Source organism: Halichoerus grypus, chromosome 1 (genome assembly GCF_964656455.1).
Source record: "Halichoerus grypus chromosome 1, mHalGry1.hap1.1, whole genome shotgun sequence".
Taxonomy (NCBI): Eukaryota; Metazoa; Chordata; class Mammalia; order Carnivora; family Phocidae; genus Halichoerus; species Halichoerus grypus.
Window position 1 is genome coordinate 204,502,550 of NC_135712.1, and position 17,487 is coordinate 204,520,036.

Consider the following 17,487-nt stretch of genomic DNA (forward strand, 5'->3'; position numbering starts at 1 on the left):
CTCCGCCCCTCGTAGCTCCAGCCTAGTGGGGATCCCTGCCTTCCATTGGGCCCAGGAGGAACCTCCTCCTCCCGGGAATCCATGCCCGGGAGAGCCTACTGCATCAGGGCCCATTCCCCTCTGCAGCTCAGTGGTCAAGGAGCCAGCTTCCTTCCGAACCTGCGTGGGAGACCCGAGCCCAGAAAGAAAAGCCACCGCGCTAACTCTCCAGCGCGTAGGGGCCTCACGCCTGCGCGGCACGCCTCCAGTCCGTAACCCAATCTCGCCCCGGATGACTCCGCTCCCGGGTGACGTCACACTCTCGCCCCGCCCTTTCTTCGCTACCCTCCGGCCTCCTCAGCGAGAAGGGGCGCTCGCTCTTTCCTAAAGGGGCCTGGCCTGCAGAGGGCGGGACCCTGCCTGCCTTGGCCTTCGATTGGACCAGCCCTCGCCAGCGCGGCTTCGAGATTGGTCGGCTCGTGCTCTTCTCTCCTCCCCCTCCGGGACTTCCGCTTCCGGTTCTGACAGACGCTTCGGCCGAAAGGATGATCGGGGACATCCTGCTGTTTGGGTAATTAGGGGGGGCCAGAGGCTGGGGTAAGAAGGGTGAAAGGGACGAGGGGCGGCCCAGGTAACCTCATTCTCCCTTCGCAGGACGCTGCTGATGAACGCAGGGGCAGTGCTCAACTTTAAGCTGTGAGTAGGCCGCTTTCGATCGCGGCTCCACCCAGGGGGCCCATAGGCCCGCCCCCGCGAGCGTGAGCCCGCCCCATGCCGTAGGCTACGCCCCTAAGCCCCAGCCCTCCCTCTGGCCACGCCTCCAGCCTGGTCCATCCTCCTGTGACTCTACGCTCCAAGGTGGTTTGAAATACAGACTCCCGTTTCCCGGGGATCTCTCTTCTCGCATCCCGGAGAGCCTCCGGCCCGTCCCCCACAAAATTCTTAGCCCTATTCTGTACCCACGGACCAACCTCTCCCCTTGGTGGCTGTAGGCCTGTGATTGGCAGGTAGATGATGGTCCAGAAAGGGGCATTGAACCACCCGAGGTCACACAACAACTCACCTGCAAGGCTAGAGCCGAAACTGAGTGTCTGAGGCCCTCTGAGCTGGGGGTCAGGGCCAGGGGATCGAGTGGTCTTTATGTCCCACCAAAAGTGGACATTGTCTCTTCCTCTTTGTAGGAAAAAGAAGGACACGCAGGGCTTTGGGGAGGAGTCGAGGGAGCCCAGCACAGGTAAGGCCTCCTTTCTGGAGTCTGAAATTGGTCCATTTCAGAGAGAACAATTTTTTCTCACCAAGCCCTACCTTAGTTTTCTTTTCAATAGTTGTGTGTGTGTGTGTGTGTGATTGTGATTGTGATTGTGATTGTGATTGTGATTGTGATTGATTGTGATTGGGAGAGGGAGAGGGAGAGAGGGAGAAATGGGCCTGAAGATTTTCTGTTCCTTCTGCTCACCTCTGTCACCCACTTCTTTCTCCGGGTCAGACCTCCCTGCGTATGTCACCACTCATATCACTTCCTACAGTCATGATTGTCCTTTATGAATGTTATCCTCTGGCTAATATTCGTCCCTCATACTTGCTCTTGCTTGTTTTGGCCCATTCCTGTGCCCTTGTGGTGCCCGACCTCCAGCATGAATGAATGAATGAACAAGTAGCCATCGCTTTCAGAGTGCTGCAGACGTATTTTAATTAGATGCCAACATTAGCTTTCAAATAAATCAGATGTCACATAAAAATTCAGATGTCTGATTTATCAAGAAAAATCTGAACATCCTATAGCTCAGGGTTCAGGCAACCTCTTGGCACCTACTGGATGAAATTGAGAAAAACAGGACCCTGTTGAGGCAGGACCTGTGGCCTCTGCCTCATCCCAGCCCCAATCCCCTCATCTTTATATCATCTCACCTGTCCTGGGGGCCCTGGAATTTATTCATCTGACTATTTGAAACCTAATGGGACCTACACATGACTTCTATGTCCATGCATCATTCACCAAGCATTTATTGAGCACCTGCCACATGGCTGCCACTGTCCTGGATTCTGGGGACACAGCAGAGAACAAGACAGATGAAATTCCTACCTTGTGGGTTGTACTGCTCTGGGGTGGGACAAGCAGTTCCTAAATAAGGAACAGATGGTGACGGAGGTGATGAGAGGTGAGGAGAGGGATGCTGCAGTGTGTGGAGGGAAGGACCCCTGAGCCGGTGGCGTTGGCAGCCAAGGTGGTGGGTGCCGTGATGGAGTGTTGCATGGGAATGATAGGAACCCCGAGGAGCAGTGAATTTGATGACGATCGGACCACTCCCTTTTATTGGGGGCCCATCTGGTAGCGGCTGCTTTGTTAGGTGCTTCCTGGGGGTGTGTTACTCTGCCTCTATCCCTGAAAGGTAAAGGGCATTTTCCCATTTTACAGACAAGGAAACTGAGGTTCAGGGCTGTGGCTTGACTTGCTTGTGGCCATGTAGGAAATCAGTGACAGCATCCTGATTGAACCTGAGTTTTTCTGACCCCACAGGCTGTCCCCTGTCACTAAACCATCCATCCATTCATTCATATGTTCATTCAGCAGCTGTATGTATCACTTACCCGCTCTGTGGAAGGTACTATACCAACTCCTGGGGCTGTAGTCTAGAGATCTAAATTGGAGCTGGTGGGGGGGGTGGTGGGAGAGTAGAAGGGCTTGGTGGCAGTGAGAGTCAGTCAGTGACAAGGACAGTCACAACAGTGGCTTCCCTCTGACCAGGGGCTCTCTGCACGTCTCCTTCCAGCCAGTATTCTGTGCTTACTGCTGCCACTGCAGAGAATGCCTCTCTCCCTGTGCCCAGCTGACCCCTCATACCGCAGTGGCTGCATCTGTTGAGAGCTGTGTGCCAGGCACTGTGCTGAGGTCTTCCTAGTTGCTGTCACCCCCATTTACACAGGAGGAAACTGGGGCATATGTAGGCCGGCGACTGAGCAAGGTCACCTGTGTGGAAGGGCAGTAAACTCCTGCCCATGTTTAAGGTCGGAGCTTATGTGCTTCCTCAAAGGTTTCTGACCCCCGCTCCCTGACAAGGGCTAGGTTGGCATCCCCCCATTGTATGCTCCCATGGCACTGGCCATGGTGAATAATCAGGTGTCTGATTACTTTTTTAGTATTTGTCCTGCGTGTGAGCTTCTTAGGGCAGGGATATCTGTCTTGGTCCTCCCTCTATCCCCTGCACTTGGCTGTTGCCTGGAACTAGTGGCCTTCACTTAGCATCTGTTGATGGCAGGAAAGCCTGTTTTTGTGATGCTGGGCCCAGAGAAGGGCCTCGTCAAGCAGCGCCTCTCAAACATCCTGGGGCTGGACCCGTGTTTGACGTTTGCAGTCTGGGCTGGGCTGCACGTGGCTCTCCCAGTGGGTTGGATGGTACCAGACTCCTCTAAACTGTGTTCAGCAAGACTGTGTGTGCTCATCATGTCCCTGGATGGTGCAGCGGTGCCGGGTGTAACTTTCTGAGCTCCTGCCTGGTATTCTGTACTTATGGGACAGCCCTGGTCTATAGATGACGCTTTGGGTAGCACCCTTGTAGATGACCCCGCGTGGACCCATTTATTCCATTCTGGAGGATTAGAGAGGTGAGCAACTTAAAACCCTGGAGGAAGGTTCTGGAACCCATACCTCTGGAGTCTTAACGTACCAAGTTGCTTCCTCTTGGAACGGGTTTTGTTCTCCGGCATCAGGGGACTAGAGTAAGTCACCATCAAAGCAGAACCCCATTTTTACTTGCCTGAATTAGTATGCTTTTTCAGGTGCCAACACTGAAAACCCAGCCCAAAGTGATTGGAACAAATGGAAACCTCCAAGGGTGGAACTGTTTTGAGGCACACCCACCCTCAGGGCTCAAACCAGCCCTCCTGTGTGTGACCCTCTCCAGCTCTCTTTTTCCATCTATGTTGGTTTTACTGTCAGGCTGGCTTGTGTTTACAAAAGATGACCCTAGAACAGGGCGGGGCCCAGTGTTCTGTAAAGTGTCAGATCGTAAACATTTTTGGCTTTGTGGGTCATACATTGCCTGGTGCAGCATGTCCGCTCTGTTCCTTGAAAGCAGTTGTGGGAAATACAGGCATACCTCGTTTTATTGTGCTTCTTTACTGTGCTTTGCAGATACTGTTATTTTTACAAACTGAAGGTTTCTGGCAACCCTGTGCGAGCAGGTCTGGGGGACCATTTTTCCAACAGCGTTTGCCCACTTCGTGTCTCTATGTCACATTTTGGTAATTCTCGCAGTTTTTCAAACTTTTTCATTATTGTTGTATTTGTTCTCGTGATCTGTAATCACTGATTACGACGTGCTGAAAACTCAGATGATGGTTAGTGTTTGTTAGTGATATATATATATATTTTTAAAATGTTATTTATTTGGGGCGCCTGGGTGGCTCAGTCGTTAAGCGTCTGCCTTCGGCTCAGGTCATGATCCCAGGGTCCTGGGATCAAGCCCCACATTGGGCTTGATAAATAAATAAATAAATAAATAAATAAATAAATAAATAAATAAATAAATAAAATCTTTAAAAAAAAAGAAAAGTATTAAAAAAAAGATTTTATTTATTTGACAGAGACACAACGAGAGAGGGAACACAAGCAGGGGGAATGGGAGAGGGAGAAGCAGGCTTCCCGTTGAGCAGGGAGCCCAATGTGGGACTTGATCCCAGGACCCTGGGACCATGACCTGAGCCGAAGGCAGACGCTTAATGACTGAGCCACCCAGGTGCCCCGTTAGTGATGTTTTTATAATTCACGTATTGACATTATTTTTTAGATACAATGCTAGTACACACTTAATAGACTATAGTGTAGTGTAAACATAACTTTTATAGGCAATGGGAGACCAAAACATTCATTAGACTTGCTTTATTGCAGTAGTTTGGAACCGAACCCACAATATTTCCAAGGTATGCCTGTATATACATGAGGGGGCATGGGTGTATTTTGATAAAACTTTATTCATAGACACTGAAATGAGAATTTCATGTAATTTCTGTGTCTCGCAAGATACTCTGTTGATTTTCTTTTTAGCCATTAAAAAGTCTTAAAGACATTCTTAGCTTATGGGCCATGCAGAAACAGGTGGTAGGGGCTGGCTTTGGCGCATGGGCCATAGTTGGCCAACCCCTGCCCTAAAGGACTGGGTTTATGTCTTCCTAGCCCAGAAAGGCTGACAGAAAGCAAGTGCCTCTTTCCCAGTAGTTGGGATGAAAGTCCCAGGCCTGACTCTCACTGGGCAGACTGACCAAAGTCCCAGGGCTGACTCTCAATGGGCAGTCTTGGGTCACGTGCCCCCCCCCCGAGCCAATCAGAGGCTGAGGGCTTTTAGGGGTTGGTCAGTGGCAGCTATTGCCAGAGTGCCAAGGGTCGGGGAGCAGAGGCGACCCACAGGAAAAGCTGTGCTGCCCCCGGAACGTGGGGCGGTGGGATTGGGGCTGGTGGAAACTGCAGAAGCGCACTGCGGTCGCGACAACAGAAATGTCAGCAGTGCTTATAAAAACGCGTTCTGACTTTCCAGGTGACAACATCCGGGAGTTCTTACTGAGCCTCAGATACTTTCGGATCTTCATCGCCCTGTGGAATGTCTTCATGATGTTCTGCATGATCGTGTAAGTCCGGCCTGCCTGTCCCCTTCATTGTCCAGAATGACCCACCGGATGCTCACCCTCTGCCTGTCGTCTCTCTGCACTTCCGCGTCACGCTTTCTGCTTTCAAAATAAGAACTCTCCCAAGCTAGAGAGGGAAGCAGGGTCTACAAAGGTTAAACTGTGTCACTGTGGTCTAGGCTGGAGCTTTGACTGGGACACAGTGTTCTCCGAGTCCTGGCTGTTCCTGGTGCCGTAGCAGAGGCTGCCAAGAGATGCCTTCCCTCGAGCCCATGGCCCTGTTAACCTCTTGCCTGCTCTGCCCTGTTTAGCCTGTACTCGATGTCTGCCAGGGTGGACAATGTGGCTTATTTGGCAGCGTGCTGCCGAGCCCTGCTCCTCTCCTGCCGGTAGCCCTCAGAAGTGTATTCAGACTTCTTTCTGTTTTCATGCCTATTTTTCATTTCCTCATTAGGCTTAAAAAAATCTAATCGGATTGGTTTTCCTTCCACCATTGGGGGCCTTAATTTTGTTTTTTTTCTTTTAAGATTTTATTTATTTATTTGTCAGAGAGAGAGAGTTAGCGAGAGCAGGAACACAAGCAGGGGGAGTGGGAGAGGGAGAAGCAGGCTTCCCGCCGAGCAAGGAGCGGGGCCTTAATTTTGATGCCGCTGCTGAAGAATTGTGAGACTCCTTAGTAAACAGGCTCAGGGAAAAAAACTGTAGGAGAATCTGGTGTGCTATCATCTGGGCTCATCATGCTGGGCTGGTCCCATTCTTCCCCCTAAAGAGGAAGAGAATGAAAAGTCGGCTCTCCTGAGTAATTGGGATGCTGCATTTGGGGTTGCTGGGTGGTCCTTGTGCCAGCCCCATGGCTGTTAGAGGGGATGATTCCAGGACTCAGGAGATGGGGGGAGGAGGAGTTTCACTGTGCCACTGGAAAGTGTTTAAGAGCCCAGAACGAGGACCGTGGTGTGTGCCCAGAGAAGCCCTTTTTGGGAGCTTGGATGAGGCCTGTGCAGGTACAAAGAGGGCTGGTGAAGAGATCAGGGAGTTTGCAGAAGAGGATAGGGAATGTAACTAGGATTCACAGGAAGTAGAACAGCGTTGGTCTTTCCAGGTTCGCACCTGTCCTTTCCTTCCTTCATTTATTGATTTACAACTATCCAGTGTGGGCTGCACCTTGGGTTTATAGCTGAGACCAGGACAGCCTTCGTCCTTGCCATTAGCGAAGGCATAGTATGGCAGTTGGGACAGGGACAGAAAAACAAATAAATAGGGAAGAATCACTCATGAGGCAAATGGGAGGCTCTCAGTTTAGGCGATGGTCGGGAAGAGGCCCACAGAGAAGTGCTATTTAAATCAAAACCTAAAGAACAGGAGGAAGCCTTGCCATTTGCAGAGCTAAAGGGAGGCATGGTAGCACGTGCAAAGGTCCTGGGGCAGGGAAGAACTCTGTTTTCATTGTTCTGTTCTGCTCATTGGCTGCATTCATCCTGTCGTCCAGCTAGCTCCCTTTATGGCTCATTTGCTGGCCCGTGACTAAGATGGTCACCTTAGGCTCTGTGACCTCCTAGCTCAGCTCAAGGCTATCTTTGTAGCCTGGTGTCCTGATTTTGCTTCCTGGGAGTGGAACCTGCTTGACCTAGCTAGGTGTGACCCAGGTCCAGTTAGATGGGGGTTATCCTGATTCCAGCATAATCATTGAGGTTGAGTCAGCAAACCACAGCCCGTGGGCCATATCTATCTGTTTCCTGTTTTCATGCACACCCATTTCTGTAACTGCATTTGCATTATAGCAGAGGGGTTCGAAGCCCTATGACAGAAACTGCCTGGCATGCAAAGCCCAGACTACTTACTATGTGGCTTTTTTGCCAACCCCTAACCTGGGCCACCTCTTTCAGTAGGCGCCACGAGTGAGGGAAGATCCTCTTCAGAAAGGACTCTGTCAGGGAGGCAGTGACTGGCTTTCCCAGGATATTAAAAAAACTGGAAATCACCTAAATGTCCAAGAACTGGGGAGGAGTCAGGTAACTCAAAAGGACGCCCATATGAGCTGCTGTCGAGGCTTCATCGCTGATGAGGTGCTGCAAGTTCTGTCTACACAGGGGAGTGTTTCGAAAGCAAAGAAGGCTGGATGTCACTTACATGCGCATTCCAGCCTCGGCTGTGATTTGCATGCAGTAAGCACTGAATAAATGCCTGAAGTCTGTGGAGAAGACACTTCCACCCAGGGAGCTGGAAGGATCTGCTCCAGGCTGTCCACAGAGGTGACCATGCTCAGATTGCTGAGGAGATTAACAGGGCCTGAGGGGATGGCTTGCAGTTCCCCTGTACCCATTTTTATATTGCTTGAGCTGAGCTACTTGGGAAATTTTTTTAAAAAGTCATGAAAAACTTGAAGTATGGAGAGAAACGTGCCCGAGTGTTTAGGGGGACCGAATATTGATATCTGCATCTTAACTATGAAACATATCAAAAATAAGATAGACGAATAATTGGGTAGGTACACTGTAAAGCAAAGTTATTTATTTATTATTTATTTGAGAGCGAGGAGGGGGAGAGAGCATGAGCAGGGGGAGGAGCAGAGGGAGAAGCAGGCTCCCTGCTGAGCAGGGAGCCCAATGCAGGACTCGATCCCAGGACCCTGGGATCATGACCTGAGCCAAAGGCAGATGTTTAACCGACTGAGCCACCCAGGCGCCCCAAGCTTTTTGTTGTTGTTGTTGTTTTTTAATTAGAGAGAGAGTGTGCGTGCAGGGGGAGGGCCAGAGGGAAAGGGAGAGAGAGAATCCCAAGCAGACTCCCTGCTGAGCCCAGAGCTTGATGTGGGGCTCGATCCCACCACCCTGAGATCATGACCTGAGCTGAAATCAAGAGTCGGAGGTTCAACTGACTGAGCCACCCAGGCCCCCATGTAAAGCAAAGTGTTAATTGTAGAACGGAGGTGGTACATATGCGGAGTTCACTGAACTGTTCTTTTAACTCTTCTCTATGCTAAAACCTTCATAATAAAATACGGGGGAAGATGCGGAGAAAATGAGGGTGTGAAATCATGGAGCAAGATTAATAAGTAAAAAAGTGGCAGTCAGTCTTCACAGTTCAGTATTTTGTAGTATATTCACAGGGTTGTGAAACCACCACCGCAGTGCAGTTCTAGAACATTTTCATCACCCCAAAGGGAAACCTCATACCCATTAAGCAGTGACTGCCTCTTCTTCCCTCCAGCCTCTGGTAACCACTTACCTACTTTCTGTCATTATGGATTTGCTAGTTCTGGATATTTCCTGTAAACGGAATCGTAACAACATATGGCCCCTTTTGTGTCCTGCTTCTTTCACGCAGCGTGATGTCTTAGACGTTCCAGCGTGTTGTAGTGTGTGTTGGCACTGCATTCCTTTCTGTGCCTGAAGAACAGTCCATTGTATGTCTTTTACCGCAGCTTGTTTATCCACTCATCAGTTGATGGCTATCTGGAATGTTTCCATTTTGGGCCTGTTTATGAAGATTGCAGACACAAACACTGGTGTTCGAGTTTTTGTGTAGACAGACTTAAGTTTTCGGTTCTCTTTGGTATATATGCAGGAGTGAAATTGCTGGGTCGTATGGTAACTCTATATTTATCTGTTTGAGGTTCTGCCAGACTATTTTTTAAAAGTAGCTGCAGCAATTTGCCTTCCCACCAGTAGTGTATGATGGTTCCAATTTCCCCCACATCCTTGCCAACGCTTGTTATTGTCTGTCTTTTTGATTAGAGCCATCCTAGTGGACGTGAAGGTTGATTAGCATTTCCCCAATGGTTAGTGACATTGAGCCTCTTTTCATGTGCTTCTTGGTCATTTGTATGTCCTCTTTGGAAAAATGTCTATTTAGGTCCTTTGTCCAGTTTTTAACTGGGTAATAACTAAGTTATAAGAGTTCTTTTTATAGTCTAGAAACCAGTCCCTTATCAGATACATGATTTTCAAGTATTTTCTCCCGTCTCTCGGTTTTCTTTTCACCTTCTCGATGGTGTCCTTTGAAGCACAAAAAAATTTAATTTTGATAAAGTCCAGTCTATCTGTTTCTCCTTTTGTTGCTTGTGCTTTTTGTGTTGTAGCTAAAAATCATTGCCCAACCCAAGGTCACGAAGATTTAGACCTAAGTTTTCTTTCTTTCTTTTTTTTTAATTTATTTAATTGACAGAGAGAGACAGTGAGAGAGGGAACACAAGCAAGGGGAATGGGAGAGGGAGAAGCAGGCTTCCCGCCGAGCAGAGAGCCTGATGCGGGGCTCGATCTCAGGACCCTGGGATCATGACCTGAGCTGAAGGCAGTCGCTTAACTGACTGAGCCACCCAGGCACCCCCTAAGTTTTCTTTTAAGAGTTTTATAGTTTTAATTTTAATAGTTAGGTCTATTACCCACTTTGAAGTAAATTTTGCATATAGTGTGAGGTAGGGATCCAGCTTCATTCTTTTGCATGTGGTGATCCTGCACCATCTGTTGTTCTTTTTTCAAAAAGCCTTTTTTATCTTGGAAAGAGTTTAGCTTTATAGAAACGTTGCAAAGATAACAGAGTTCCCATATATGTATCTTTTTAACAGTTCTGTGGTTTTCCCCTGTAGACCTCTGTCATAACTGCATCCCCGTTCTCAACTTCATGGGTTTTTATACAGTTCCCAGGCCTTTCCCATTCAGATTTTCTTCAATGAACAGAGTTAACTGTAATCATTTGTATCATTGACTTGCAGTAATAAAGAATGGGCTGAAATAAAATGTTACAGATTCTGATGAAGCAGATACTTTCTTAAATAGCTTTTTTATTTTTAAAATGTACTGTTTGGGGGATGCCCGGGTAGCTCAATCAGTTAAGTGTCTGACTCTTGCTATCAGCTCAGGTCTTGATCTCAGGGTCATGAGTTCAAGCCCCGCATTGGGCTCCATGCTGGGCGTGGAGCCTACTTAAAAAAATAAAATAAAATGTACTGTTTGGTAGCATTAAGTATATTCATGTTGTGTAACAGAAGAGCTACTTACAAAGCCTAAGTAATATAAAATAATCTTAATAATAGTAACAGAAAATATTTTCTGAAAGTGTTTTCCGAGCTATATAGCTTTACATCCTTCCCATCCTCACGGACATCTCTGCCCTCTGACTTTTCCAGGCTGTTTGGCTCCTGAGCCCCAGATACACACCTTCCTGGGAACCAGGAACCAGGAACCATCTTCCCAGATGCTGAGTCTCCCTTTCTCCGTTCCTGACGACTTCAAGAATGGTTTTGACCGGAAAACAAGCGACCTTCCCAGAAAGCCCAAGTTCTTGGTGGGTGGAAAAAATGTTCGCCAAGCTGCACACGGCTTCCCAGCCACGTCATTGTTTTCTTTTCAAAGATATTTTCACTTTGGTCTCTGCGTTGAAATGCTGTCTACTTAAGGAGTTTTAGGAGGGTTTATGGAAGGGATGTGATAACAGTGCATTCCCCGCAGATAAAAGAACGTTGTGTAGATTGTTTTTTTAGATTGGAATTCGTCTTCTAGCAAGCTTGTACTAGAAACTCATTTCTGGATATTTCTTGGTTTATTTTTAATAAGCCTCCTTTTTGGTTCAAATTATACAGATTTTTCAAAATAATGTTTTATCCAGGGATCTGAAACAGAAAGGTGTGCTTTTAAGATTGATGCAGCCTCTTTATTGGACTGTGTTTAGGAATAACAAGCAAGTTCATTGTTGCTGGGCCTGTGTCCATATTCCTTTCCTGTCTCGATGGGCTCTGCTCGGCCACTCGGTGCCTCTGAGGTCATCCTCAGGACTTTAAGGGTGAAGCCTTACTGATTCCCGTGGAAGAGAGGTACAGAACAGTTGGCAGGGGCAGATGTGGGTGTTATGAGAAATTTTGCCCTGTCTTACAGCCCTCTGTTAAAGTAACTCTTGGGGCCATTAAATGTATAGTTTCAAGAATGAGAGTGACTTATGTGGTGATACTGGGACCCAGTTCTGAAAGCTTGGAATTTTGGGTCTTCTTTTCAAGTGGGTGATTTCAAGGTTGAAAAGCAGTGAGCCTCATTCAAGGTACAGCATTTTGCATAGAATGTTCTTTGAAAGGCAGGTCCTTTATCGCCAAAATGAAATGCCAGCGGTCGACACCCAGATCCTACAGGTGTTTGATCTGTTTGTTGTGGGTTTTGAATTCCTAATTTGGAGGTAAACCTGGTGGGAGGAAAAAGTAAATATGCAGACTTTTAAGAACTAAGTAGCATTGAAAATAAAGCTCATTTCTAAAAAGGATCTTTTGTTTATACATTTTTTTTAACCAAGAAGTTAGCTGACTTCCAACTGGAATTGTTTTGAATTACACTGGGGGAAACACTGAGGATTCATTTTGGAGGCTGTCAAAAAGTCAGAAGAGAAGCAGTGTTAGATTTCCTGTTTTGGATTTTCCTTAATACATGTCAGGCCGGAATTGGGCAAATGGGCTTTTGACCTGGCTGCTTTGGGAAGTATTGAAAGAGCCAGGGAGAATATTGGGGTTTTGCTAGACCAGGGTCAGATCCACTTTTACTGCTGCGTAGCTGACGTCATTCTCCTTCACTGCTTCTATAATTTATTCCCTTGTCAAACCCAGGCCTATAGTTTGTCAGTAGCCGGGAACGTAGCTGCTGAGTCGAGCTTCGCGCAGGCCTGTGTCCTTGTCAGCAAGAACAGACGTGCGGAGATCTTGGCTAGTCACTCCTCAAGCCGTGTCAGTGGTTCGAGGAAACCTCGCTGCCTTATTCAGACTGGTGCTGAGGTTTCAATGAGGCGAGGCATTTGTACGCTATGGGGATGAATCATGCTCTGAGAAGAGAATGCTGTCATTGAGATTTTATTTCAATAGTTGTATTTTTTTCCAGAGAACTATTACCTCATTGTTAAACTCTCTGCAAACAGTGTAGCTTCGGAGGCTGCTGTCCATTTTAAAAGTTGCATCTCACCGATGTGCATCTTTAGGAAGCTTTTCAAGAACCCTCATTAACATCAAAGGTTATCGAAGTTTGAGTTTTGGGTGCCTAGGGTTCCCCAGCATTTAAGCGCTTATGTTCTGGGCCAGTGGGTTCAAGTCCTGTCTCTGCTCCTTGCCAGTGGGACCTTGGCTGCTTGCTTCTCCACTCCCTGCCTCAGTTTCCAGTCAGCAAAACGGGTCTGGAAGTCCCACCTGCCTGGGTTTGTTGTGAGGCTCAGCATGCTCAAATGTGGGCCGAGTGCTTGACCGAGTGCTCAAACCTGGGTGTGCTCACTGCTAGCATCTTCTCTACTCTCGCCTGCATTTGTGCGTGCGGTCTGCACACACACCGTGAAAGAGAGATGTTTAAAAACACTAGAAACAGTTTTCCAGCATGGAAAACCTTTTCCCGCCTTCCTCTTTCCTTTCCAGCATTTTCCTTATAGGTATCACAGGCATACCTTGGAGATACTGTGGGTCCAGGTCCAGACCGCCCCACTAAAGCGAATATTGCAATAAAGCAAGTTGAAGGAGTGTTTCGGCTTCCGGGCGCATATAAAAGTTACGTTTACCCTGCATTGTGGAAGTGGGCCGTAGCATCACGTCTAAAAAACTGGCGTGCGTGCCTTAATTAAAAAATACTTGATTGCCAACAAATACTAGTCGTCATCTGAGCTTTCAGTGAGTCAGAATCCCTGATCACAGATCACCAAAGCAAATACAGTAACGATGACAACGTTTGAAATATGGTGAGAATTACCGAAATGTGACACAGAGATACGAAGTGATCAGATGCTCTTGGGAAAATGGCGCCAGGATACTGGTTTTGCCGCAAACCTTGGGTTTCTAGAAAACACGATGTCTGCAGAGTGCAGTCAAATGAGGTCTGCCTGGATGCGACATAGTTTGATCGTGGTTAAGGCGGCTTAGGTTCTACTGTGTTCACTTTGGCAGCATTTCCTTTATATCTTCCAGGCTGCCAGACAGGCTTCATGGTGTTGGGTTTTAATTACCGCGCTGTGTCAGTAGATCTCTCTTTAACCTTGGCCCTCTTGCTGGTCCTCTCGTGTGTGCTTGGAACTTGTACTTTGCCCAGTGTTATAAAGGCCACCGCGATCCCCATTGCTGTGACCTTTGTTGGCTTCCTTCACTGGTGCTTCTGCAGAACCTAGGAAGGCCACATCGGAATGTACCATCATTGTAGCTTCAGTGGCTTTTCTTTGTTTTGTTTTCAAGTTTCTTACTGCCAGTGCATGTTCATTGTAGAAAAATCATAAAATACAGCTTTGCTCTAAGGGATAAAACGAATAATCACCTTCGCTCAGCGTCACTCAAGGTACACATCTTTCTGGCTCGTTCTCTCTGCACTTGCATCGGGTATGGTGCACACGTTTTCGTTACGTAAATTGTATCTCTGTCTTCTAGCCTGTTTTTCTCATCTGAGAATACATTTCTATATTTTTCCTACAATTACTATTCTTTTTTTTTTTTTTTTTAAAGATTTTATTTATTTATTTGAGAGAGAGAGAATGAGAGACAGAGAGCATGAGAGGGAGGAGGGTCAGAGGGAGAAGCAGACTGCCTGCTGAGCAGGGAGCCCGATGCGGGACTCGATCCCAGGACTCCAGGATCATGACCTGAGCCGAAGGCAGTCGCCCAACCAACTGAGCCACCCAGGCGCCCTACAATTACTATTCTTAATAACATGGTAACGATGTGCCATAATTACTTTAACTCATCTCCAGCTTATGGAGACTTGAGTTGTCTCCAGTTTTTGTCTATTATAAATATCACTGTGATGAACATCTCAGTATGTCATCCCTAATGAAGTTTTGGAGTCACTTTTTTTTTTAAGTTTTTTTTTTTTTTTTAAGATTTTTTTAATTTATTTGACAGAGAGATAGCGAGAGCAGGAACATAAGCAGGGGGAGTGGGAGTGGGAGAGGGAGAAGTAGGCCTCCTGCCAAGCAGGGAGCCTCATGCTGGGCCAATCCCATGACCTGAGCTGAAGGCAGACGCCTAACGACTGAGCCACCCAGGTGCCCTTTTTAAAAGATTTTACTTATTTATTTGAGAGAGACCGCGTGCACACGCAAGTGTGGCGAGGGGCAGAGGGAGAAGGAGAAGCAGACTCCCCACTGAGCATGGGGCCCCGATGTAGGGCTTAATCCCAGGGCCCCAAGATCACGACCTGAGCCCAAGTTAGATTCTTAACCAACTAAACCACCCCGGCACCCCTTGGGGTCACTTTTAAAGAGAGATCCATCTTGACAGCTTTGGGCTAAGAATTCTAAAGAAAAACGCATCTTGGACGACTTGCATCTTTGTTCATTTGTTCATACATATGTATGTTCATATGTACAAGAACTGGGTTCTAGATCCCCATCAGCTTTGACCAGGAGTGGTATTAGGCTACTTCAGTTTGCTTAACCTGTTAATAAGGACGAGAATTTCAGGCTCCAACCAGATAACTGTTTTGTTGTGCAAGCAACTGCAGTTGACATCATGCCAGTCGGCTTTCCACCTTGGTCCTGATGGTTAGGGACCTCAACCACCATCTCAGTACTAAATGCCCACTGCTGCTTGCCCCGGACCATGTTACATGGAGTCACTGCCAAGGTGAGAAGCTGCACGTTGAGAATTAAAACAAGGCCACAGTTTGCAGCACCTGCCCTTTGGGATTCATGTTGGAAACTCCCTTTTGCTTCCTCCACCTTGGCATCTCAAGAGGTGGAACATGTCCCTCCTTTGCTGGGTTTCTCATTGCACTTCAGTTCCAGCTATTCTAGAGCAGAAGTCAGGAACTGTGGTTCCCAGGCAGAGCCTGGCCCGCCACCTATTTTTGTAAATAAAGTTTTATCGGCACCCAGCCATGCCCCTTCGAATATGTATCATCTAAGGCTGTTTTAGTAGCTTTCCTGCTATAATGGCAGTGTTGTCACAGAGACCATCTGGCCCACGGAGCTGAAAATGTTGTCTTTCCGGCCCATTTATGTGATGCGTTCGCTGACCCCTGAGCTAGGGGACGATAGAGAATCTCAGGGTGTCCTTTTTCTCTCCAAAGCCACTCAAGTGGAGTCATCTGCACACCTTGTGGTCTAGATTTTATTTATTTATTTATTTATTTTTAAAGATTTTATTTATTTGACAGAGAGAGACACAGCGAGAGAGGGGACACAAGCAGGGGCAGAGGGAGAGGGAGAAGCAGGCTCCCCGCCGAGCAGGGAGCCCGACGCGGGACTCGATCCCAGTACCCCGGGATCACGACCCGAGCTGAAGGCAGACGCCCAACGACTGAGCCACCCAGGCGCCCCGTGGTCTAGATTTTAGTAAACACATTTGAATTTGCTGAAAATCGAGCCAGCTATTTTCAAGCATGAGCTTAAGACCAAAACGTAATTTTATTTCTCTTGATAGTTAGGGGAGAGATCCCTTCTGGGCTGCCTGTGATTCTCCCAAGTGGGAGTTCCTCTGCACCAGCAGCACAATGTGATAATGAGATCGGCTCTCCTCTGAATGGTTAGATTTGAAAAGCCAGCGAGGCTGTCATTAGTGAGGCATTTTCTTTTCATTTCAACTGTTTCATTATCTCCTTCTTAACCACATTTGTGTTTATGAAATATTTGACAAACCTCCCGATGTTTTCCTGTGTTGATGAAAGACGTACGCTGTTTGTGTATAAAGCAAAAGGCCTGGTCTTTTTAAAAGGAAGATGTAAATTCTACTTGGGGGTTTGTTTTCATCATTCCCTTGATTTCCATTATTGCACAGAGAAAAGTACTTGATCCGCTTTGAGCCCCTCTCTGAGAGTTGCTGGAAATGAGAGTTCGGTAATAGTGAGCATTCCTGCATGGGAAATTGGGCAGAGGGGTCTAGAGCAAGTTAGAAATTCAAAGTCCACATTTTTCAATTAGAAAACAGTAAGAACTAGTTCAGAGTATGGCTCTCTGGTTTTCCTTTTGACCAGTGGGTGGTTTTAGATCAGACCAGGAGTCAACAGACTGCTGCCCGCATCTGGCTTGCCGCCTGTCTTCATGGTCCACAAGATGGAATGGTTTTCCCATTTTTAAATGGTTGAAAAAGGATCGAGAAGAAAAAGGAAATTCCAGTTTCTTTGTCCATAAATAAAGTTTTATTGGAACACTGCCACGCCCTTTCATTTACGTATTATCAGTGGCCGCTTTCGAGCTGCAAGGACACAATTGAGTCCTTGCGACAGAGACCATCTGGCCCACAAAACTAAACATACTTACTGTCTGACTCTACAGAACGGTTTGCTGACCCCTAGACTGGACAGTATTTTTTTTTTTTTTTTAAGACATCGGGTGGATCCTGTTCATCTGTATTTAGTTCACGTTATTGTTGCAGCTGTTAGTGATAAACGTGGGCCATGAGGGTATTGGAGTATGCTGGGGGAGTTGCTGAAGTTATTTTAAGGGGAATAAAGCTTTGGTGCATTTAATTAGAGTTTACTGTGTGAATCAGAGAAAAATGTGGAAAAGATGGTTATGGTAGAACTAGCAAGATGGAGGTCTGGGCCAGATTACAAACATCTCTGTCCCTTACGGAGTGTGATGTGGGGCAGCGAATTGGCATCCTTGCACCTCCATGTCGTCGTCTGTGATGCAGGGACAGTGAGGAAGAGAGCCTTGACACGTACCTACAGCCTGCCTCCCACGCGGCAGGCACTCAGTAAGTGGTAGTATTTTTGTTGCTGTCATTACTTTTATTAATAAAAGACCTTCTTGATGGGGTTTTGTGAAGCTTAAATGAGGTAGTGTCTTAGTCTGCTCAGGCCGCCATAACAAAGTGCCACAGGCTGGGCAGCTTAAACAACAGACGTTTATTTTTCTTACGGTTCTGGGGGCTGACAGTCCAAGATTAAGGTGCCAGCAGCGTTGGTTCCTGGCGAGGCCTTTGTCCTTGGCTTGCAAATGGCCGCCTTCTTG

At 47.2% G+C, this 17,487-nt stretch overlaps 1 protein-coding gene across 1 annotated transcript; it reads left to right on the forward strand.

Moving 5' to 3' along the window:
• Positions 1-393: 393 nt before the first annotated feature.
• On the forward strand, positions 394-11,844 carry SMIM7 (small integral membrane protein 7). The gene is made up of 5 exons (XM_036095411.2): positions 394-550; positions 634-675; positions 1,161-1,213; positions 5,511-5,601; positions 10,724-11,844. The coding sequence occupies exons 1-5, from the start codon at positions 525-527 to the stop codon at positions 10,737-10,739; spliced, it is 228 nt and encodes a 75-aa protein (XP_035951304.1). The 5' UTR covers positions 394-524; the 3' UTR covers positions 10,740-11,844.
• The last annotated feature ends 5,643 nt before the right edge of the window (positions 11,845-17,487 follow it).